General features: G+C 36.5%; 1 protein-coding gene across 2 annotated transcripts in view; it reads right to left on the bottom strand.

The window, feature by feature from the left end:
- Positions 1 to 25,828, bottom strand: part of gnal (guanine nucleotide binding protein (G protein), alpha activating activity polypeptide, olfactory type) — a 168,288-nt gene that overhangs the window by 7,732 nt on the left and 134,728 nt on the right. Inside the window, exons 7-10 of one of the 2 annotated variants that reach the window (XM_082184839.1) lie at positions 25,732 to 25,805; positions 14,106 to 14,164; positions 13,096 to 13,216; positions 9,172 to 9,302 (exon numbers count right to left, since the gene is read on the bottom strand). In XM_082184839.1, the coding sequence (XP_082040965.1) occupies positions 9,172 to 9,302; positions 13,096 to 13,216; positions 14,106 to 14,164; positions 25,732 to 25,805 (385 nt within the window). The remainder of the gene's footprint in view (positions 1 to 9,171; positions 9,303 to 13,095; positions 13,217 to 14,105; positions 14,165 to 25,731; positions 25,806 to 25,828) is intronic. The other variant, XM_082184840.1, reaches the window with a different exon arrangement.

The following is a 25,828-nucleotide window of genomic DNA, read 5'->3' as shown; positions in this document are numbered from 1 at the left end:
TATGGCTGTGTTCACTGTCACTTTTTGGAATTTACAGCAGCAATTGCTTACAAGTGTGAATCCTGAAATGTCTTGCTCATTCAGGAGATTAAAGTAGCAGCTTGAATATGTTAATTCTAACTAACTATAGCAACAGAATAAAAAACATTTTGCAATAATGGGTTATTCCAATAATGCCAATAATGGGCGATATGACTTTTACTCACAATAGTTACATCCATGTGATCGGCCTCCTACAACAAACACATCTGTTTCATCAAAATCAGTTAAACCCCTGGGGTCGGCGGTCACGCCAGCGAGATCACCTCGCTTTTTTTATTATCAGTGCAAAAGACACTCAAATAACTTAGTCTATTTTTGTCATACAGGCAAGTTTTATACATCATTCAAAACTGTTAAATGTCTACTTTTATTTATGTACACTCATAATAAAAACAAATGTTCTGCTTTTCGTAAAATAAAGAAAATAAACATGATGCGCTTTCTCTCTCAGTGTGAAGTTCATTCTGAAACGTGACAGAAAATGAACTGTAACTCAGCGAATACTTGCCACCCATACGTGAGAGATGTTTTTAGAAAGCTTAAAGTGTCTTTTTTAAAATGATGTAAATCATATCAAAAACAAATATTCTCTGTTTAAGTAATCCGTATGAAAGCAACGAGATGTACAGTTTCTCAAGTACGTGCTCATTAGCTCTAATGTGACCACACCCACACGCACAAGGGATTCACATGCAAATAGTCCACGTGAAGGAACGCAAACCTGTAAACTAGGGCTGTAATCAACCAAAGAAAATCTTGGTCGACTGAAATCCTGAAATTTTTGACTAAAAATGACGTTAGGAAAAAAAACGTTAAATGAATTAGCTGCGCACTGTGCGCAGTACTTGGTAGCCTTGTTGTCCGCCTAAATGAATTATAAATAAACATAAAAAACAAGTAGGCTAAATAGCAAATGCAGTATATTAAATCGTAAATAGCAAATGCAGTATATTAAATAGTTTTTGACCGAATTATTTTGCACTGAAATGAGTCTGACACACGAGTCTGTCGGCTCTGACAGTGTTGCATCACGTGCACCTGCGCAATATCAGAGCCTATGATTTCCGAAAATAGTACTGTTGTCAACTAGTGATATCATCACAAGAACTTTTGAGGAATATACTGTACAACATAATTTAGACAATTGTTTTTGTCATATGTATTATTAATAACTGACAGACACCATCATTTCAGAGACACGAATAAACTATTAACTTAAAGCTTTTACTCTTAAACACAAAAGGCACGTCCACTTTAATAAAAAAAGAATATTTATTAAACAAACCATATCAAGAGCAGAAACGAAATAAAGTGCATAACTGGAAAATAAAGCATAGGCTCAAAACGAATACAAACACACAGCGCAAATTTGCATTCGACTTTTTTCCCGTTTTCTATTTAAAAAAAATGCTGCCACACTGCCGATGTCTTTGTTGACATGGTAGAAGAGGACTGACTATGAATTAAACGCTCTCACAATTAAATAAATAATATTCAGCAAACCTTCTAGTAGCCTACTTTCTTCAATCTGTCTCTTTTCTCCAGTGGGTTGGGCTAATCCAAAAGAAGTGAAAGCAAGGGGGTGTTCTGAAGACAGACTGTTACCTGTGAAACAGGGGTGCTCTGAAAACACCCCCATTAGCAATTAGTACTTTCCACCTGATGAAATGAACGCGGCAAAAAATCGACCAATCAGAATTTTGGTCGAGCCAGAACGTATCGACCAATTAATCGACTAGGAGATTACAGTCCTACTGTAAACACCCTCATTACCTCAAAACAAAGAATCAAACTTCTTCATTCCTCTGCTTTTCATCGAGTTTGGAAGACACGTTGTGAGTTTACACTGGATTCTTCTTCTCAGAAGGAGAATAATGCGATTTGAAGGTACGATTTTTAAGGTAAGACATGCATTATCACTTATAATAGTTAGCGTGTTATTGTTGCATAAACTTCACATTGAACTGAACTGAGTTGAACTGGTGTCAGACTAAAATGTATGAAATCGACGGAAACATGTTGAAATATGAACTATAGACAGGTAGGCAACCGTTCAATGCTAAATAAACACATGTAGGACACGAGGAAGTTTTAAGCTTGATAATATAAAACACAGCGTGATATAAAAGTAGGCTAGTATGAGTGTTTACACTAACAAGATGAATATTGTAATGTTTAGACCTGTGTTTACTGTTAAATACTGTGGAATAAATACTGTAAATTCGTGGATATCTGTTCAAACGTAGATGTTTATTTAATGTGGTAACAATAATGTAAAGCATTGTAAGTTTGGGTCACTCGCACTGTGCAGCTGAAAGCAAAATGTGCCAAACATTAGGCTACATGTTTTTACTCCAATCTCATTTCATAAAGTCATAACGAATGTATGCACATTTGAAGTAACATATGATAATCCATATATGTTTCTCTAGTGTAGTGTACTGAAGTGTTCCTTTTTATTGATTTATCGTTATAAGCCGCCTGCATTTCTGTAAAGTAAAAAATATTATTATTTTATGCAGCCCTACAAGTATATGCCTACAAGGCACAACAAACCTGGTGTTTATTATAAATATATATTTTTGTGATCTTTAAATCGCAATTTTAACCAGAAAAATCACAATTAGATTTTCTTCCCCAAATCGTACAGCCCTATAGTTTCTCCTGATATCAGCATGTTCACAGTTGTCTTTTTTTAATTAATTTTTTTTATACAGGGTCCAGGGGCCAGTTGCATAAACATAGCCATTATGTTAAGACTGTGTCTTAAGAACTAGTATGATAGACTAGAAGTTAGTTAGGGGTAATCAGTCTTACTGTTCGGTGTCAAATTAGACCAATCTACGTTTTTATGTTACTGACTTTAAAAAGTTATTAACAGTTTAAGAATAAAATTGGATGACTAACTTGTAAGACTAGTCTTAACAGTTTATGCAACTGGCCATGACACTGATGAGCCCTGCTGACTTAAACATTCAGATGAGTCTGAAGCAAACACCTTGGAAATGAGCACAAAGGTGTGTGACTGTTCACGTCTCTCTGTGTGCTCAATAATGAGCCTTTTTGTCTTTTGTATCTTGTAAATAAATCCAAACAATCAAAAAGCCATTCTTTTTTAAATCTCTCCTCATTCTTTGTTTATAGTTTCCTCACAGTCCCACCTGATAGGGCCATTATGGGAGGGTCTTTGTCTTTCCAGGTGTGAAATGCATCAATATTCATGATGATTCACGCCTCCTCACATAGAGCTTTCTTACACAAAACATGTCTTACAAATTTTAAATCAATATATTGGTTTATGTGAACGAGTTTATTTTCACATCGTTTTGAAACAAAAACTCTAGACTACATGTCTAGATTATGTGACTAAATTTGAATCAATCATATTCCTTTTAATTTTTTTTTACTTTTTTTTAAACATTATTCTTTATGGGTTTAACGGTACACAAACATGACGGGTCGGAGGTACCTAAAACGGAGGTGTAAACTTAACACAGAATTGCTTCTTTCATCTGTTTTTATTTTAATAAACTGTTTTTTTTTTTTTTTAACAAATGTGTCTATGTTTAAATAAATTCAATTATAATTACAATTTTCTTAAGGAACATTTTTATCTAGCTTGGCTAATGCTATAAACTATATAGGGAGCCCTTAATTACACATTAGTATAATATTAAAGGTTACAATTAACAACAGAGCCCAAATTATTACATTCAGTTGCTATTTTTAGATATAATAATGTAAAAAAAAAGAAAAAAAAAAAGGAAATCGCACATAAGGCAGGTAAACTTCTAAATTTAATTATAAAGTTAATTTTCTACTCTGTATAATCATTTACACAGTGGTTGTCATAACTTGTTTTCATGACAAATTTATTTAAACATGTATTAAATAATCAAGACATTACTAACATACACTACTATATTAAATATAATGAATAGGCTAATATAGTGCATATACGAAATGCTCCCCTCTAGAGATAATTTCTCTAGCAAAGTAACTTGCTGTCGACATTAAATACCTGAGGTAAATGTAATGCTACGTGAGATATTATTCTCAAGCTGTTTTATTGATATCTTTCCGCAGTGGAAACACTGGTTGAGAGATGTAAACATACCAATCGATCGTCTCTTCTTCTTGTTCTGTGCTTTTTACTGGTAGCAAACTGCGTTTCAATACCTTCTGGGTTGGAATGTGGATCGCTTGTGACTTAATGTATTCGATGTGTGACTGCATGCACCGAACCGTGACGTCTGTACCGTATGGTTTAGGACCATAGACTATAAAAAAAAGATGGACGATGCCCCTTCACTCTCTTCCATTGGTGAAAAGTGAAGCCGCCAAAGTACTAATATTGCGCTGACATCTTATGCAGATTTGGGACCTGATTCTGTGCAGTAGTGAACGCGGGACCCGAGTCTGCGCAACAGTGAGCAGGAAGTGGAGCCGCGATATCAAGGTCCCGCCCTCACTCCCGCAGAAACGGTTAGTACAAAGTTTACTGTGTGAAATAAACAGTTATGGATATGTAGAAATTAAAGTTGCAGCTCCAATCTCCTCCCGAAAATCCCCCCAAAAAGGCTTTTGGTGACAAAATCATGACATCACATTCCCGTTTTTATAGCATCAAATAACGAACTAAGACCAAACTTATTTTTAAAAAAGAACACTTCAACTTAAATCAGTGTGATAAAAACTACCTAGAATGACAGAAAACATCTTTAGAAAAACAATATTTAAAGTGTAATTTGGTTGTTTAGTTTCCGTCGCGTTCCATTAGACTTCATGGGGAGGGCGGGGTTTATGACCTATACTGGGACCAACCACCTGGGGGTGATCGAGATGCTTTGGCTCCACTTTTCAGGACTTGTGCAGCATGCTTGTTCAGGACGCATACATGTACAGTACCATTACACCCCTAGAATTAATAATCTAGCAGTGTTCATTTTCCGTTTTTGGTAAACAGAATGCTTTAAAATAGGTTCATGTCAAGTGCACTTCAAGTGCATTCGTGTCATTTTTTGCAGATGTAAATTTTAATATTACGTCTATCTTGTGTATCTTGTGTAAATGTAACATTTAATTTAATATTCAACAATAATATTGATCTGCCTGCATTGACACCTTTATATGAGAACTGAACTGAGCTGGACGATGACATCACAGTTATCTCCAGAGCGGCTATATATATATATATATATATATATATATATATATATATATATATATATATATATATATATAAATTAACTAAATTAACTTTATTACAACAAAAATGAAACATCACTGAACATTAAGCTGGACTGTTTTCTTCTGGAAACAAACGTTGTTGCATTATTTTCCTGTTATCTCTGTAAAGCTGCTTTGAAACAATCTGTATTGTAAAAAGTGTTATATAAATAAATGTGACTTGACTATCTAGTTGATTTACCTCATTTAGCTCAAACAGCAATGCCAAAAAACATATTCTTTTTAGATGTTTTTTTTTAAAAATAGAAGCATTAGTATTAACAAGTCTTTGTCAACAAATTGTCATGATGAATTGCTTTCACTTATGGATGACATCATACTCTCTGGCGGTAGGCACAGCAGATTCCGCCTTAGTTGTTGACTGTGTTGCATAGCGTGTACGTGAATATGGGGGTGGAGGCATCAAGACAGGGGTGTGATCCTTTTGGGTAGGGGCGTGTTTGTTTTGTTTTGTTTTACCAGGAATCGCTTACTGTACCTTTAGGGCTGTTTATTAACCCCCTGAGGTCGGCTATCACGCCGGCGCGATAGGCTCGTTTTTTTCCTTATCAGTAAAAAAAAAAAATATATATACATCAATCGATCCTGTTAAGTGTGTATTTTTTTTGTGTATACTCATAATAAAAACAAAGTGTTGTGCTTTTCGCCAAATAAAGAAAAATAAACATGATGCGAGTTCTGCTCAGTGAAGTCAATTCTGAAACGCGTCCGAAAATGAACTGTAACTCAGCGAATACTCAGTCAAACAGGCATACAGACACACAGGCATGAAGCTTGAATTCTCTTCTTTTAAATGAAGTAATCTTTATAAAAAACAAATATTCTCAGTTTATGTAATCTGTATGAAAAGAGAGAGATGTCAGTCGTTCTCTTCTCAGCTAATTATTTTGAATGTGACTCCGCCCACGGAGAGCGCGCGCTATTCAAACGCAAATGACTGAGGCGATCCCATACAAACTGTGAACGCCCACATATCAGCTCAAGAAAACACATCAAGTTTATTCAGATCATTGTACTTGTTTACACTGTCTCGCGGCGCTGTGAGGAATAATGGAAAATGTACCTCAGAAGTGCTGGTATTTCGAGGAGCAACGGATCCTGAGAATACTGTAGTACGCTTTTTTCATTCTCAAGTGAATCGCGTTTCTGTGTGTGAATGAATGAATGGCAGAGATGCGCGCTCGCAAATATGTCGAAAAATGTTGAAATAAAATGTATTTGTATAAGCAACGTATTAAACTGCAAATTAACATTTATATTTCTTATATAAACGAAAGACCTATGTTACAGACATATGAAAGACAACATTTCGTTGACTAGTTTTGGATAGATTATACATTTTTACTGTAAAATATTTGCCACCTCAAATAAGCTTTTGTTTGCCAATTTTTGCTCATATGTTAAATATAGTATGTTTTGTCAAAAATAAAGTAATCAAATAATATGTATTAGTGTTTTTCCCAATGTAGCCTAGGCTATATTCAAAGTAATGAATCCTTAACTTTGAAATATGTATGATATAAAATGTATACTTTAGTTTTTACAAAGAAAGATTGCACTTGAATTGTTGTTGTAATTGTAACCTTTTTAATAAAAAATATATTTACAAGGTAGATGTAAACTTTTATTTAAATAATTTTTATTGTGTTTTATTAGTGACAAATTTGGGGAGAGGATACATATTCCAAAACTGAAAATACAGTATGAGAATTAACTGCACAATTACTAGACATAAAATGAGATGCTTCCAACTGTGAACCAATTTGGTAGTATATATATATGTGACCCGTCACGGAAACCAGGGACACAAGTCGGCAGCACAACTTTCGAGCAAAATGAGAAAGAAGCGTTTTTTTTTCAAAATTGGTGATTTTCGTTTTTTTGCAGAATCTGTTAGTTGAGATCACGAAGAAGCCTCTCCATGTTTGAGATAGCAGTATTGGTATATTTAAAAGCGTACATTTTGATGTTGAAATCGGCTTGTTTTTCGGAGATTCTAGCTCGCAGTAGGGGCGTGTCATTGTCGGTGTGTATTTCCATACTGAATTTAAGCCGGCGTGGCTACTTATTATGCAGCGCTCTGGCCGGCTCTATCTGATTTCAAAATTCAATGAACATGGACGCCAATAACATTACGATGTCCAGCAATCGATTTAAATAGTAGGTTACATGGGGTTTAATTTGTCGTTTAATGAGATGTAGCCTAATACATGTTGTCAGTGCCAATACATAGATCCGCCTGTATCATTAATGTGTATATGAATGGTACAGTGGTAGAGCTTTCGCCAGCCGTGTCAGAGGTTGAGAGTTCGAATCCGCCCTTGTATGGATTTTTTTATTTTTTCTCGTATAGTTTTTTTTCTCTCATCAAAACGATTATGTTCATCAGTGGTTGTATATCAAGCAGGGACACGCAAACGTTTGAATTATTTTGTTATTTCAACAGAACGAATAGAGAGTATCCGCAACGCAACGGATTGAAGCGCGCGTCGAGTGAAGACAATGCAGTGTGTGCGCGAGCCACACGAGTAAACACTGTAGCCTATCTGCGCCACTGATCGCAGTGGCAACGAGCACTTTGATCACTTGATTTAAAAAAAAACACATTTCAGCGCTAGTATCTTATTTAAAAAACGAACAAAATGAATGCTCTGCCAGTTAACTGGAGATGTTTTATTTAGAGAATTTGTAGAATTGGTACATTCAGGGGGAGGGGGAGACGCCGGGGGAGCTTTACAGGGGGTATGACTTATCTAAATGAGATGTAAATGAGCCCTATTGTCATTCCCAGAAGGGCGAGAACTTGCCAATCTTTAGAAGCAGATTTCTACCATTTCAGTTTTTTTTGAGTGCCTACCTTCAAATGGCCACAACTTCTCCAAATATTATCAGATTTACATGTGTTACACATCGTTGGAAAGCTTGAATACTACACTTTCAGAATATGTGAATAACTCAAAATGCCCCAGAACCGACTTGTGTCCCTACTTTCCGTGACTGGTCACATATATATATATATATATATATATATATATATATATATATATATATATATATATATATACATATACATATATATATATATATATATATATTGCTCTTGCATTTTTTCTTGTGGCTCAGTGACACACCTGAATGAATGGCTCATTAAGTATGCGGGCCCCATTGTCTCCTCAGGTGTGAACCACTAAATATGCATGATCGTTGACGCCCACTCGCATATGGTCTTGCAAAATTTAAATCAATGTATTGTTTTATGTGAATGATTAGGTAGGATGATTTTCACATCATTTTGAAGAAAAAACTCTAGGCGACGACATCCATTAGTCAAAAGTCTTATTGACACATATTTAGTATGTGTTTTGTTACAAAAACAATGTCTTTAGTTTTTAGTTTTTTCAATAACCATGCATAAACATTATTCTCTCAAAAATACAAACATGTACATACATGTTGCTCACATATTATGATAGCCCTGTTTGTGCTATATAGAGTGTAATTACACCTTTGCCATTAATATGTTTATAAGCAACTGAAAAAAGCACAAATGTCAGGGCATGTCAGAACATCTCAAGGACCCCAAAAACACCTTAGACCCCAGAGGGTTAAAGCCTGCTCTAGGGACACTTTTACCTGTCATGGCCACATGGTACCCATCTTTAATGTTAATGTTATAATTTTTTTTTATGTTAATGCAGACAAAAACTGCATAGTGCTGCTAATTTTATGTGTTGGTTTAATATTATTTTTATTTTTATTAATTATTACTTTTTAAAATGATTTTAATGTGTTTATAATTGATATGTGTTTTTGAATATTTCCAGCACATTTTATCATATTTTCATACCACTTTTTCTATAGTTAAATATGCGATCATACCTTCAGGAGGAAGTGTGTAGCGAGCATACTCTGGAAAATAATCTTCAAGTTTGGATTTTCCTGCCAGGATCTTTTCTGCCAGCATGTCCTGTTTGTTGAGGAACAAGATCACTGAAATGGTCCTTAAAAACCTGTTTGAAAACACACAGAGTGAGACAGTTTGAGCATGTCTATATTTATATATCTGACAATTCTAGACGTTCAGCCGCAGCTTTGAGCCACTATTTTAGGCGATAAGCCTTTGTATTTAAAGTTGCCATCTGTCTTCTCTCTTTGACTTAAAAAATCAAATGTTAGGCATGGGTGCAATGACCAAAAAGATCCCAGTAGGAATTTTGAAATCACAATAACTGTATATAACTGTATAGTTATTTTTGCTGGAAAAATATTATATATATGTATGGTATATGTGGAATATATATGTGGGAATCAAATATTTGCATATTTATAAATATACCTAGTTCTGGCATGAAACTCTTGATGGCGCAGGCTGATTAGGTCCTTAAATCATTTGGTAGCAATCACATTATCTACATAGCGCAGCTGATTGGTTGCTGTTGCACCAGCCAGTATTCAAATACTGGTAGCAATGCTGTTAGCAGTCTGCAATGCGCTTATAGAAAGCATCTGAAATCAACAACTAAAAAAAGTGAACACTCTTTTTGTCACAATTGTGTTTTGTTTTGTTTAGTTTGTTTTCATTAGACTTGTCTGCCTGTCATCACATGTCACGTGTCATCTTCATTGTCATTTTCAGTTCATCTGTATCACCTGTGTTCCATTAATCATAGTCATCTGTGTTTGCATTTAAGTTCCGTCTGTTCAGTCAATCTTTGTCCGATCTACGATGTGTATAGTGTGTGTTGCTGCCTGTCTGCTATCCTTTATATTATTACCATTAAACTTTTGTGTTGGAAATGTATCCTTATCTTCGTCTGCCTTAATGCAACCACACGTGACACTTTTACTCCATATCCCATGCATATTGTGTGGTTTGCTTATTAAATGAGCAATCATAACAGTTTAATCTAGTGTTATGTTTAACAGTCTGTGGAGTAATTTACTAAGCATATTAGCTGCTGCGTTTACGCAATTGACCAATCGGTAAGCCTCACCCCCTTAGTTACTGTAGCTAACTTGGACAAACAAATGGAGTTGCTTTTTGTCAAACTGTCTTACAATGACAGCTGTCAATGTGAAAACCTTGTCCCAAGATGTTTTTGATACATTTTGGACACAGAAGGACCACCTCTCGTCGAGGAGTATTCTAATGGGACTTAAATATGCCATGGACGGATTTATAAAAGATTTTAAAATAAATTTGGTGGGTAACAAGATTAATTTGGAAGCAAGGGTTTACAGATCAAAATGCAAGCGGGAGACGCCTCATGTTACGGTCATCACGATTGCAGGTGACAACATCCAAGATCAACATCATTATCTACATAACGCAGCTAAAAGCCAGTGAGCTGCGGCCAATGAGCTGCGGCTCAACATTAAAATATTGGTAGTGATGCTGTTAATAGTCTGCAGCACGCTTCCAGAAACCCTCCACCTGTATAGATCTGCTACGGGGGATTAATTCATGTGTGTTACATGTGCAGCAGCAGCAGTGTCACGATCACCAGCTGGAGTGCCCTTGAGAGCCACCAGGGGGCACTCCATCACGGACTAGTGTTCATTGCCATTCCATCCCCATAATTCTATGCTCCGTTTCATCCTCACTGATTGTCTACAACTGTTACTTATTAGCTCTGTCTATAAAAGCCTGGTTCATTCTGTCATTTATTGCAAGGTTTTGGCTAGTGTTACACTGCATTACACTGAGTTATTCTTGAGTTCATGTACCTTGGTTTTTGGACTGCCTGCCTGCCTGCCTGCCTGTTTCCTGCCTTGCTTGTTTATTTGGATTGTTTGCCTGTGTTTTGACCCATTATCTGCTGTTTTGATTACGATTCTAAACTTCTAAATAAATGCTGCATTTGGATCTTCACTCAAGTCTCAGATCAGTTTTTAACAGAAAACCTTGCCATGTACAAATCCATTATGGACCCGGTCAACCATTTACCGATTCTGTGAGTTGTCTTATCTTGTACCTTTTGATGAAGTTGAGCTTAAGGACATTTTTCGTTACAGACTCAATGAGCCAATTAAATCTTGGCTTCCTGGAGGGTAAATTGTTTACGTGACTATTTGGACTATAATGCTAAGTGGCTCCCCTTTTACTGTTGGGGAAGTAGAGTAGGACGTTTCCCCTAAACAACTTTTGGGGAGGGGGACCATGCATCAAGCTCCGATGGCCACGCAGCTTGGCCCTCCACGGTCACCAGCATATTCACTTATGATGATCACTAGTCCTGTACTTTCAGTACCTTCCAGTCCGATTGTTTCCACACCACAGCCTGTCCACAACAAGGCCGCCATGCCAGAGTCTTCAGCCATCATGGACGCCACATCAGTGTTTCTGGTCGTCATGAATGTCACATCTGAAGCTGTCAAGGCGATTCCTGGGCATTCGAGACTTGCTTCCAGCTTGGAGTACACAACCGCTAAAGTCTGTGCGAGCAGCTGGTATCTCAGCGGTGGAATCAAGTCTGGGGGTCTCAGAGGTGGTCCCACTGTCGACTGCACTCCATGTTACAGCAATTTTACAGTTATTTTGTGTGTTTGGGCCGCACACTGCTCTCCAGCCCATGAGTCTACTCCAGAGTCCGCTCCAGCCTCAGAGCTCAGTCCTGTGTTGGTTCTAGCCCGTGAACTTCCTGTCTGCCCTGATACAACCACGGAGGTCGTCCCTGAGATTTCAGTCTGCTTCCACCAGCCATAGAGGTCGTTCCCGAACTGCGTGTCTGCCCAGAAATTACCTCAAAGGCCAACCTGGAACACCCTGCTGGTTCCTCTGACAATTGAGGACAATCTTGAGCTCCCAGCCTGTTTTGACATGGGCCCTGAGGCCAACGCTAACCTCTCTGTGCTCTGCGTTTCAGTTTCGTCTGATCAGCAGTGGTGGTTTCCAGTTCCACCAGATCTACCCTGGGGGTCTTCTGCTCCACCCTGGTTGTCATCAGCCCAGGCTGCTCCCACCCTGGCCACTTGCACGTTCTGCGCTGCCCTTGCCGCCTGCTCAGCCTTCGTCTCCTGTTCCTCTTCCATTCCATGGACTTGACCCTCCACCCCGCTCCCTGGTCCGCCTCGCTCCTGGACTTCTTGACCATATTAGGAGCGTCTAAAAGCCACTCCTTAGGTGGTGGGATATGTCCAGCTGGGGTGCCCTTGAAAGCCACCAGGGGGCACTCCATCATGGACTAGTGTTCATTGCCATTCCATCTAAGACAGATATGGATAATCCCCCATAATCCTCTGTCCCATTTCATCATCACTGATTGTCTACAGCTGTTACTCATTAACTCTTGTCTATAAAAGCCTGTTTCACTCTTTCATTTATTGCGAGGTTTTGCCTAGTGTTACACCGCATCTCTGAGCGATATTCATGATTTCATGTACCTTGGATTTTGGGTTCTCTGCCTGTCTATTGGATTACCCTTTTTACCTGTGTTTCTTGCCTTGCTGTTTATTTGGATTGTTTGCCTGTGTTTTGACCCATTGCCTGCTATTTTGAGTACGTTTCTGGACTGTCCTAATAAATGCTGCATTTGGATCTTCACTCAAGTCTTGTTTGTAAAAAGAAGCATGTCTTACAAATCCATTACCATCCCAATCTGTATTACCATGCCAATCTCTCCAAAAGTTGTCATGACAGGTGTGTGTACACTGTGAATATTCAACACATCGTCCAGCCCTATTGCTGACCTCTAATAAAAAGAATCGGTAACTGTTACAAACATATAGATGCACTTCAGGATAACTTCTGCAGCACTTGGGACGGGAACTGAGAACTCCCAAGAAACAGCAGAACTGTGAAACCTGTTAGTCCAGATGCTGCGGAACAGATCAAGAGACTCGCGCAACCGGTTGGTGCTGTTGTCTTCCCTTATGACCATGTTATAACTGCTACTGGCTGCCACGAAGATGATGGCGGTCACATCTGTGAATATAGACAGGAAGAAATATATAATAGCCAAGCACACACTTAAAGGGATAATTCACCCAAAAATTTAACTTCTGTCATTTACTCTCCCTCATATCGTTCAAAACCCATAAGACTTTGGTTAATCTTCGAAACATAACATTTTTATATTTTTAATGAAAAGGTTTCTGTCCCTCTATCCAGGTAACCAAATTGTAAAAGATCCAAATTTTTTTTAAAGGTGTTGTTAAAGGTATCCATATGAGTTGAGGAGTTTAATCTTTAAATATTGTGAAGATATACTATAACTTTATATGCTAAACATAATTTAGACACACATAGACATACATATATATGGTAAACATTTAAGCGCTAGAACAAACCTCATTGGTTCTTGCGTGTGTATGATTAAAAAAAAAGAAGGTTGGTTTAAGTGCATGATGCAAACACAACTCACGCATTAGCTTACGTGTAAATATGTGTGTGAATGTGTCAATCATTGTTTCGATGTAAATACAATTCTAATTATTTCATCCCTTCACAAGACAATGATTAAACCACTGGATTCATATCGATTTGTTTTACAATACCTTAACGACCTTTTTTGATCTTCTAAGTTTTGCTTACCTGGACTTTGAATGGTATAGAAGCCTCTCAGGTTTCAATAAAAATATATTAATTTGTGTTTAACCAAAAGTCTAATAGGTTTGGTAAGACATGAGGGTGAGTAAATGATGACAGAATGTAAATATTTGGGGAACTATCTTTTTAACGTTAATACCATTAGTCACTTTTAGATATTAACTATAAAAACAGGTTTCAGGAATTTATTTACGGAAAAAAACACAAATAATTTTAAATGTATTTAAATTTTCTACCACAAAGCTTGAGGAACATACAAGCTCACCATTAAAGCACTGAATCCATTTCCTCCTTTCATCTCTCTGACCACCCACATCAAACATACTGACACACAAGGAGAAAGAAATAAGAAATGTTTCTGTATATCAACTGAAAACAATGTAGTAATTACAATGTAGTGATTGCATGCAGTTCTCAATCATTATATTTTAAAATAGAAAAAACAAGATTGGTGGTTAAAAAGGTTTTGAACACAAGTTTTAATACAATTTTAGTAAATTAGTGAGGTCCAAAGGTCTGTGATCACTAGTTTAAATGCTTCAGTTCCTCTAATGAACTTTCACTTCTGAATTTTGTCTTTGCTAGCTCAGTCACATTCAGCACTGTCAGGGTTCTGTCACTTCGGTCTGGTTTAGTCTTGGTTTGGTGACAGAGCTCTGACACTCCATCGTCTTGTCTTAGTGTGAGCGTGTGGTTTTGAGTACGCTCGGGCCGTACACTCTTTCATCTGCGTGAAATGTTGAATGTGTGGAACATGGTGTTCAGATACTGGCACTTCTGTCTAGTCTGGTTTAGGTTCAGTGTCAGGGTTCCAACATTCATTCCCCATGGCTGTATTCAAAATCACATACTTCCCCCTACTATATAGTAGCCTAGGCAAAAAACAGAATGCGACAAAAAAAGTATGTCTGACTTCACAGTACTCAAAAAGAGCAGGCAAAGAGTACCCGGATGGCCAACTTCTTACGGAGAGATTCTGAAGTGTGCATACGATGGACATTTTCCAAAATACATTCATACTACACACATTCATACTTTATAGAACATACTTTTTCAGCTGTCGTGAAGTAATTACTTACTCAAAATAGTACAAAAACATACAGAGGTTGAGTGTACATTCACTCACCGTGCACTCTTGTCTTGCATGTTTTGTTGAGCACCTGGTTTCTGTTTTCATTGTGTTCTGTGTTGCATTCGGTTCATGTTTATCATCAGCCTCGTGCTTTCATTTTGTCACCTTTTGTGTAGCATGCAGCTCATGCTCAACATTGGCAGCATGCTTTTGTGTTGTTGTGTTTCTGTGTAGCATACGGCTCCTGTTTTTCATCAGCCACATGCTTTCATATTGTCATGTATTTTATGGACAGTGACAGCTCTTTGGCTACGTTCAGACTGTCAGTCCAAATCCGATTATTTGTGTATACAATTGGAATCAGATCTAAATTTAGTGACTGTCCACATTGTGTATAACAACTGTTCAGATCTGATTTGTGTGTCAATGCCACTCTTTCATTTTCTGGAATATCTGCATTGGTTTCTATGGCAATGGCATTGCGTTGGTAGATATAGGCCAAAAACAGCAACAACAGCAACCGCAACATAGAGTGGTTTGCAATACAGATGTTGTCTTATTTACAACATGAATTGTAATGTTGGACGTGTCGTTTTTAAGATGTAAAATAATGGACAAGGGCATTTTAACGTGTAGATTACGTGTTGTAAAGCATGTAAGCTACACAGTTTCTACATGGAAATTAACCTATTATAAAGGTTGGTTTCTTTTCTGTGCCTATGTCAGATTTTACCAGTTTATTTGCTATGTTACTTGATCTTTTGTGAATAAATAAAGGAGAGTGTTTAAAAATATCTCTTAATGAAGGATCAGTCAAAAGAATATTCCAATATTTCTTTATAATATTCTTAATTTGATATTATACTTAATACTTATTATACTTCATTTGAATTTATTTGTGATTTTCTTTGTCTCCTATAAACTTGATTCAATAATTGTTGCATATTTAATTCTTTAGCCTTGTTATATGCTGATTGAAGCCAATAATGTGGTAATTCGGTGTAATCTATGAAATTGTCTAAACGGCAGACCCTTTTTTAGTGAAAGAGGATGATAGTAATTGTTATAATAATTGTTTCTATCGGTAGGTTTCTGAAAAACTGTTTTTAAGTTGTTATTTTCCTTTACAATTAGCACATCTAGCAAATTAATCATATTTAGATTCTAGTCTAGAATTTAGAAAGTTTACGAATTCCAGTAGTTATTTTTTTGTCCATGTCCAAATAAGGAAACAACTGTCAATATAATGTAACCACATCTTTATATTTCCTAAAACAGTATTGTTATGTTAAACATAATCTCACTCAAATTTCCCCATAAAGAGATTGGCATAATTTGGAGCCATGGTATTTTAATATTGTATTTTAATAAAAAAATAAAAATAAAAAAGCAGTAGTATCAGTTTTCCTTGTTTAACAATTTATTCACATCATCATCAACCAATCTTCAAAATATGTTTACAGAAGGATTAGTTGTTTCAGAAGTGAATGTACTCTTGGGTTTAAACATCTTAAAAAACTCAACCGTACATCCGTAGATGATGGTCCAGAAAAGGATTTTAATTTAATCGGTCTCATAAATTTAAACAATTCTACTTTCACCAACAACAAAAAAAAGAAAAAAAAAAAAGAAAAGAAAAGGATAACTAACAGCGAAAGGAATGAAAGAGAGACTTTTTTTTCAGTAAAATTAAATATCTGAAATAAATATTTTTCTGATAAATGAAAATTTTTCTGATAATATTCCCTGTATCAGTTAATGAGATCAGTTTGTAACAGTGTTAGCTGCTACCCTTGTACTTTTTGTGTCATACTCACCGCAAGGGGCGCATGAGCTTTAGAACCTCTAGTTAAACAGGTAGTAACATAGAAGAAGTCAGTTTGTTTGGAAAAGGGAAGCATGGTTTTATCCTAGCACCTCCAGCAACACTCCAGCTGAATCCTGATTGAGTAACTTTGTTTCCCATTCAATCATGTAAGTTTTGTTTCTCCTTATGTTGTGCATTTGTTTTCACTTGATGTATATAATTTATGGGTGGGCTCTCTAGCTAATGCTAAATTTATTTTCTTTTTGTAGATGGACTCATTAAATGTTATCTTATATTTTGGGGTGTTGAATCGGTATGAGATGCAACACCCCATGTATAGGCTCTACTGATAATAATAATAATAATAATTTGTTACATTTATATAGCGCTTTTTCAGAGACCTCAAAGCACTTTACATAGATGGGGGAATCTCCTCAACCACCACCAATGTGCAGCATCCACTTGGATGATGCGACGGCAGCCATATTGCGCCAGAACGCTCACCACACACCAGCTTACTAGTGGAGAGGAGACAGTGATGAAGCCAATCAGAATATGGGGATGATTAGGAGGCCATGATGGACAGAGGCCAAGGGGCAAATTTGGCCAGGATGCCGGGGTTACACCCCTACTCTTTTTCGAAGGACATCCTGGGATTCAAGTGGTTTCTACCACTTACACCACATCAAGTGGATTGTTCTCACTGCATTATCTTCTGGATTATCAAATATCCTAAGTACAAGGATGTGACTGTGGGCTATCTTGTTTTTCTTGGAATATTGGAAGAGCACTTGAAGGGCTATTTTCTATTTTTCATCATCGACTTGGACATCATCCTAAACATTGACCATTTAAATTTTCATTGTAATGATTTCATACTTGCCCAAAGAATCACTCATCTACAACCTTGAACTTATATTTTTATATAAAAATGATAAATTATAAAAAAATGTTTGTAACTGCTCGCACACCTGTTTATATTTTCCTTTGATTTGTCGTCTCATTCGTTTCTTTGCCAGATTTTCGCATGTTTGCTCATGCTAGTTAGTCACTCCCTGTATAATGTTATTTTTATTTATTTATTTATTTCACAAATGTATGACTTTTGGAAGTGCAATTTGATTACCATATGCAGTTTTAATAAAGTTGAATTAGCTAACCTTCTATGTCATTTTTACTCTTCAAAGTGTACACTTGCAGGTGTTGATTATAATGAATTTACTGTTAGGCCCATAAATAATAATACGGATAAACAATATTTAAAAAGTATATAATTATATAACATATGACTAATTAAAAATTAACCACAAAACATAACATGCTACATGGGACCTATCTAGCATAAACAAATTAATTGTCAGAACGTCGTCTCTGTTGCTGAATGTCGCGTAGCATCATGCGACAGCCCTGTCACGTCTTACAATTCTACGTTGTTACAATGTTGCGAGCACGAAGACAGCGACGTTGCCAAAGCAGAAAAGCAACGTGCCACAGACGTTGCCACAATGTAAATGTGTTTGCTAGGAAGTGCTTGTATAGAGTTGGTGTATGTTAATTGGGCTTTATCTGATTCTGATTACTGAAATGTCAGTATTGTTTTATTTGCTGGAATACACGGTTTCATTTTCTGTGACTATACAGTATCAGATAAATGTGTAATGTGAGTTTATTGAAAGAGCGTTTCACTTTTTGACACACAGTAGTCACACAGCCAGCTTTCAACACTGTGAAACAAAAACAAATGTATTGTTGTCTTTGTTGAATTTGCAGATTGTACAGTGTGACAGAAATAAAAAGTATATGTGCCACCAGAAAAACAGCCTCTTCTGTGTGTGCAACAGGACATAACTGTTCTCAGACCTGATTCTTTGTCTGGATTCATAAGCAGTCTGCACTACATTTAGACATACATATAAGGACTCCAATGTATTTACCCATACACAAAATAAATATATTTGAAATATATTTTCAGTATATATTTTGGAATATATGCAAATATTTGAAATTGGCCCAATAAATATATTTCACACTTAACATCATATATTTTTGTTATATTTCAGAATATATTTCAATGTATTTTTTTCTGTATGGGTCCCCAAAAGTGTCAAAATATATGTGGCATATATTCCAAATACATTGAAATATATTCTGAAATATAACAAAAATATATGATGTTAAGTGTGAAATATATGTATTGGGCCAATTTCAAATATTTGCATATATTCCAAAATATATACTGAAAATATATTTCAAATATATTTATTTTGTGTATGGGTACTGCTACTCTATTTCTTGAATCCTAAACAAATCTCGAGACTGACAGAAATCCACATAAGGTTTGAATGTGATCACAGAGATCACAATGCAGCCTATCATGCACAAAATAATCTGTTTCTCTTTGCATTTGGTCAATACATTGGTCAGCACATTAAAAAAAAAAAAAAAGAAAGTCAGATTTCATGTTCATTGCTACTTACTCCAAAAAGAAAAAACTATACTTGAAAAGAAAACAGGTTTACTTTGAAGAGCATTAGCATCATTGTAAAGTTGTGATGAAGAGCTGAGCAAGTCTTGCATATGTATTTCCGGGTCTGAGTGTGACTTCCTGCTTTAAGAGGAAGTAATGGATACCAATTAAAAAAAAAATATATATATATATATATATATATATATATATATATATATATATATATATATATATATATATATATATATATATATATATATATATATATATATATATATATATATATATATATATATATTAGAGGTGGGCATAGATTAATTTTTTTAATCTAGATTAATCTAGATTAATTTTGAAATTAATCTAGATTAATCTAGATTAAAATGGCTCATTTGAATTCTGCCGAAGGCATTCAGAATATGTGTGCTACCCAAATAATGACTATAAAAGTAAGTCTTTGAGAACGGGTTTCACAAGCCAGGTGGCGCATTAGACCAGGGGCTCATCTCCTGTTTCCAAAATGCATCACAAACTGCTTGAGAAAGCTGTTCTACTCATAGACTGTAAAAGGTTACTACTGTACTGTTACCGTCCGTAGGCAACATTAGGTAGGCCTATGTTATTATCAACTACTATAGGCTATCAATTAGGGATGGGCGATATGGCCTAAAATCTATATTGTGATATACATTGCAGCCTCTTGCGATAACAATATACAGTATATTATAATAAAACCATTTCAGAACAGGTTACACAGACCCATGCTAAACAACTGCTAAATGTATTTTTTTTTAAAGGGTGTATGTAGTTTTGAGAACATATATTGTGCAAAACTGTAAGTATACAACATAATTTTGCAGATAAATAAAATTTAAGAACACTAGCTGCAGAGACTTAAGTAGGTCTAATGTTTATTATGGCTTGGAGCTTATGAAACCCCAAATTTAAAATTAGAATATTGTCTAACTGATGTCTTTTCAGTTAAAAAGAAACACAACAACGATTCTTAAAATCGAGATTATGTGCTACACAACTAAGATATATTGTAATGGGAATAATACGCGCGCGCTGGTATTCAGTGATATCATGTTTCGTTTTGAATTTGAGGTGGTAGAACCGATTAGTCGTGTGTTAACTTACCGAACTGTTACCCCACACACTCTGTATATAGTTTGCTGCTGCTCGTCTGACGGCTTAAACCCGAACCAAGTCCAAATAATGGATGTTGCACCGATCTTTTTCACCAGCTTTCACTTTCAGCCGTGTTTACTTAAGATGACGACGAATATGCGTTGCAGCCGGGTTTACCTCGCGGCCGCGGGTAGATTGCGTCATCATAGCTTGTGTAGTATAGAGACATCTCCCAACCCAACTTGGAGAATAGATTAACGGCGATATTTTTTTTATCGCGCGATAAGAGTCTCGCGTTAACGCAGCACGTTAACGCCGATAACGGCCCACCACTAATATATATATATATATATATATATATATATAATATGAGGGGCTGTACAAGCCAAAATCCATTCTTCTACTGTCACACACATACATTCTCCTTTCACATACATACATTTCTACTCTCACACACATACATTCTTCTTTCACATACATACATTTCTATACGCACACACACATACATTCTTCTTTCACATACATACATTTCTACTCTCACACACATACATTCTCCTTTCACATACATACATTTTTGCTCTCACACACACATACATTCTCCTTTCACACACACACACACACACACACACACACACACACACACACACACACACACACACACACACACACACACACATACATATACATATATATATATATATATATACAGGGAGGAAAATAAGTATTTGAACACCCTGCTATTTTGCAAGTTCTCCCACTTAGAAATCATGGAGGGGTCTGAAATTGTCATCGTAGGTGCACTGTGAGAGACATAATCTAAAAAAAAAAATCCAGAAATCAAAATGTATGATTTTTTAACTATTTATTTGTATGATACAGCTGCAAATAAGTATTTGAACACCTGAGGAAATCAATGTTAATATTTGGTACAGTAGCCTTTGTTTGCAATTACAGAGGTCAAACGTTTCCTGTAGTTTTTCACCAGGTTTGCACACACTGCAGGAGGGATTTTGGCCCACTCCTCCACACAGATCTTCTCTAGATCAGTCAGGTTTCTGGGCTGTCGCTGAGAAACACGGAGTTTGAGCTCCCTCCAAAGATTCTCTATTGAGTTTAGGTCTGGAGACTGGCTAGGCCACGCCAGAACCTTGATATGCTTCTTACAGAGCCACTCCTTGGTTATCCTGGCTGTGTGCTTCGGGTCATTATCATGTTGGAAGACCCAGCCTCGACCCATCTTCAATGCTCTAACTGAGGGAAGGAGGTTGTTCCCCAAAATCTCGCAATACATGGCCCCGGTCATCCTTTCCTTAATACAGTGCAGTCCAGTCCCATGTGCAGAAAAACACCCACAAAGCATGATGCTACCACCCCCATGCTTCACAGTAGGGATGGTGTTCTTGGGATGGTACTCATCATTCTTCTTCCTCCAAACACGGTTAGTGGAATTATGACCAAAAAGTTATATTTTGGTCCCTATATTTGGTCTAACCTGTCGTTAGCTGCATAACAGGTGCATTTAATTTAGGATAATAAATGGAGTGGAGGTGGACATTTTAAAGGCAGACTAACAGGTCTTTGAGGGTCAGAATTCTAGCTGATAGACAGGTGTTCAAATACTTATTTGCAGCTGTATAATACAAATAAATAGTTAAAAAGTCATATATTGTGATTTCTGGATTTTTTTTTTTTAGATTATGTCTCTCACAGTGGACATGCACCTACGATGACAATTTCAGACCCCTCCATGATTTCCAAGTGGGAGAACTTGCAAAATAGCAGGGTGTTCAAATTTTCCTCACTGTATATATATATATATATTAGGGCTGGGGGAATTAACGCGTTAATCTTTGCGATTAATTTGAAATGTTTAACGCGTTAAAAAAAAATAACGCAATTGACGCAGCACTTTTTTTTTTTGCCTCGTTTTAATGATTTCCTGTTGCGTCTGCTATTAAAAAGGCCGAAATATGCCGTCCCACCCCTCCATGTTCGGCGGTCAGGTTTCATTCTCGGGCAGCTTTCATGAGCGGGTCTTTTCCGCTCGGTATGTGCGTCGCGCTCTGTGCTCCGCGCGCACGCGCGCGTGAGTGTGTGTGTGTGTGTGTGTGTGTGTGTCGGTCGGTCGGCGCGCTCTGTGCTCCGCGCGCGCGCGTGCGTGTGTGTGTGTGTCTGTGTCGGCTCGCTCTGTCGTTAATGGCCCAGCAGCGGCGAGCTCTCCGTTCCGTGTGTGTGTGTGTGTGTGTGTGTGTGTGTGTCGGCGGCTCTGTCGTTAACGGCCCAAAGGCTTCAATCATGTACTAAGCACTGGAAAAGTAAAGTCCACTCAAGTAACGTGAAATTTCTCTGTTGACTTCTGTTTGCTGAGCTGGTATAGCCATGCTGGGCAACAATGGTAAAATGACCTGCTCTGATCACATGCTCTGGTAATAATAGCTTTGTAAGACTATATTTTGTTTTAATAATTAATAAAATAATAATAATAATAATAATCTGTTAAATTGATTATGTTGATTGATTATTGAAAAATAATAATATATTGATATATTGATGTTTAATATTTTAATATAGGGCTATTTTCTGTTCCCTTTTTTTCCTGTGTTGTTTAATTAGGTGATTCTAAGTTTAAATATTGATGATTACAAGCTTGGGGGAAGCGCAATTAATTGCAATTAATTACAGAAATTGTGCAATTAATTAGTTAATTTTTTTTTATCGATTCCCAGCCCTAATATATATATATTAGTGGTGGGCCGTTATCGGCGTTAACGTGCTGCGTTAACGCGAGACTCTTATCGCGCGATAAAAAAAATATCGCCGTTAATCTATTCTCCAAGTTGGGTTGGGAGATGGCTCTATACTACACAAGCTATGATGACGCAATCTACCCGCGGCCGCGAGGTAAACCCGGCTGCAACGCATATTCGTCGTCATCTTAAGTAAACACGGCTGAAAGTGAAAGCTGGTGAAAAAGATCGGTACAACATCCATTATTTGGACTTGGTTCGGGTTTAAGCCGTCAGACGAGCAGCAGCAAACTATATACAGAGTGTGTGGGGTAACAGTTCGGTAAGTTAACACACGACTAATCGGTTCTACCACCACAAATTCAAAACGAAACATGATATCACTGAATACCAGCGCGCGCGTATTATTCCCATTACAATATATCTTAGTTGTGTAGCACATAATCTCGATTTTAAGAATCGTTGTTGTGTTTCTTTTTAACTGAAAAGACATCAGTTAGACAATATTCTAATTTTAAATTTGGGGTTTCATAAGCTCCAAGCCATAATAAACATTAGACCTACTTAAGTCTCTGCAGCTAGTGTTCTTAAATTTTATTTATCTGCAAAATTATGTTGTATACTTACAGTTTTGCACAATATATGTTCTCAAAACTACATACACCCTTTAAAAAAAAATACATTTAGCAGTTGTTTAGCATGGGTCTGTGTAACCTGTTCTGAAATGGTTTTATTATAATATACTGTATATTGTTATCGCAAGAGGCTGCAATGTATATCACAATATAGATTTTAGGCCATATCGCCCATCCCTAATTGATAGCCTATAGTAGTTGATAATAACATAGGCCTACCTAATGTTGCCTACGGACGGTAACAGTACAGTAGTAACCTTTTACAGTCTATGAGTAGAACAGCTTTCTCAAGCAGTTTGTGATGCATTTTGGAAACAGGAGATGAGCCCCTGGTCTAATGCGCCACCTGGCTTGTGAAACCCGTTCTCAAAGACTTACTTTTATAGTCATTATTTGGGTAGCACACATATTCTGAATGCCTTCGGCAGAATTCAAATGAGCCATTTTAATCTAGATTAATTTCAAAATTAATCTAGATTAATCTAGATTTAAAAAAATAATCTATGCCCACCTCTAATATATATATATATATATAATAATAATGATAATAATAATGACTTTTTAATCATGAGCTGCCACCAAAGATGTCTTTTGAGAAAGTTAATGAATCTACAGTTACAAGAGCGAAGACGTTTACTTAAAGCATTGGAGACAAGTCTAGGATCTTAATTCTTGGTGACTTATTTGATCAAGCTATCTTAAGGGGATTTATTTGACAAATTCATTTCCTTAAAGGAGAACTCCGGTCAATTTTAACATTGAGCTCATTTTGTTGTAAATTTGGAGTGCTGTCAATACAGAGAACAATGACAAAAATCGGTGTTGCCTACACCGTGTTATCCTCTTTTTAAAATTTGCACCCTGTTGACTTCAACGCGCATATGTTTAGTTACCTATGATCACGCGCGTGAACTCGACAATCGACTACTTTGGACTTCAACCGAAAACAGGATGTAAACACAGGTATGAGCGCTGGCCGAATTAACTTTATTCATATCTTTCACATCTACTGCAGTCAGATTCACCAGTGTTAACTCTAAAGGAATCACTCACATGACCTGTGCACTTGTAATGTAAACTTGCACTTGTAAAAGCAGGTTTAAAATATGCCCCATTGAAGTCAACAGGGTCCAAATTTTAAAAAGAGGATAACACGGTGTAGGCAACACCGATTTTTGTCATTGTTCTCTGTATTGACAGCACTCCAAATTTACAACAAAATGAGCTCAATGTTAAAATTGACCGGAGTTCTCCTTTAAGGAAATGAATTTGTCAAATAAATCCCTTTAAGATAGCTTGATCAAATAAGTCACCAAGAATTAAGATCCTAGATCTTATTGTTGTCCAGGTGGAAATCGGGAGAAATTCGGGAGAAAGGTCGGTCCGGGAGATTTTCGGGAGGGGCTTTGAAATTCGGGAGTCTCCCGGAAAAATCGGGAGGGTTGGCATGTATGGATGGAATGAGATTCTCAGCCATTGTTCTTTGGATTTGATGCTTTTGATCATTGAGTTTTCAACTAAAGAACAGACCGTTATTGAGAACTCTCTCAGCGAATGTGAAAAAGAAATTGAAGCCAAGGGGTTTCAGTTTCGCCACGAAACAATTGAATGTTTTAGGAAAACCAGAAGAAATAAACAGAACAATGAATTTATATGAAAATGAATTGAAATAAAACCAGTCCAGCAAATGAAAGCAGCATACAGACAGATGGTCTGTAAAGTAAGGCTTAATCAATAGAAAATGACAATAATTTTTTTTAAATAATTTTTGTAAAGTAACATGGATTTGAAAAATGTAGTATTTTGATATTTGCCCCTTTTGCTTTAATGACTGCAGAACTTGAGCAGACATGAACAAAATCCGTTTTCCAGCATGATTTGAGAATTTTATATGCCATATATTCATTTGTTAATTTTTTCCTAAAAAGTCCTAAAACTGAATTACTTAATACATATTGTCTTTTAGAGCCCACTGTACATTAAAATGCTTTATTGTAAATGCATTTAAACATGTAATATCAAAATGTTGACTTACTGAAAGTTGACTTTGTCTACTTGAAATCGAGTTTCAAAAATCCCTGAAGTCAAAACACGGCACCGTAGCAAATCCTGAAAGAAATGCACAAACTCTC

The sequence above is a fragment of the Leuciscus leuciscus genome (genome assembly GCF_965113295.1).
Source record: "Leuciscus leuciscus genome assembly, chromosome: 11".
NCBI lineage: Eukaryota > Metazoa > Chordata > Actinopteri > Cypriniformes > Leuciscidae > Leuciscus > Leuciscus leuciscus.
The sequence above is the reverse complement of the archived record's forward strand: the minus strand, read 5'-3'. Positions and strand labels throughout refer to the sequence as shown.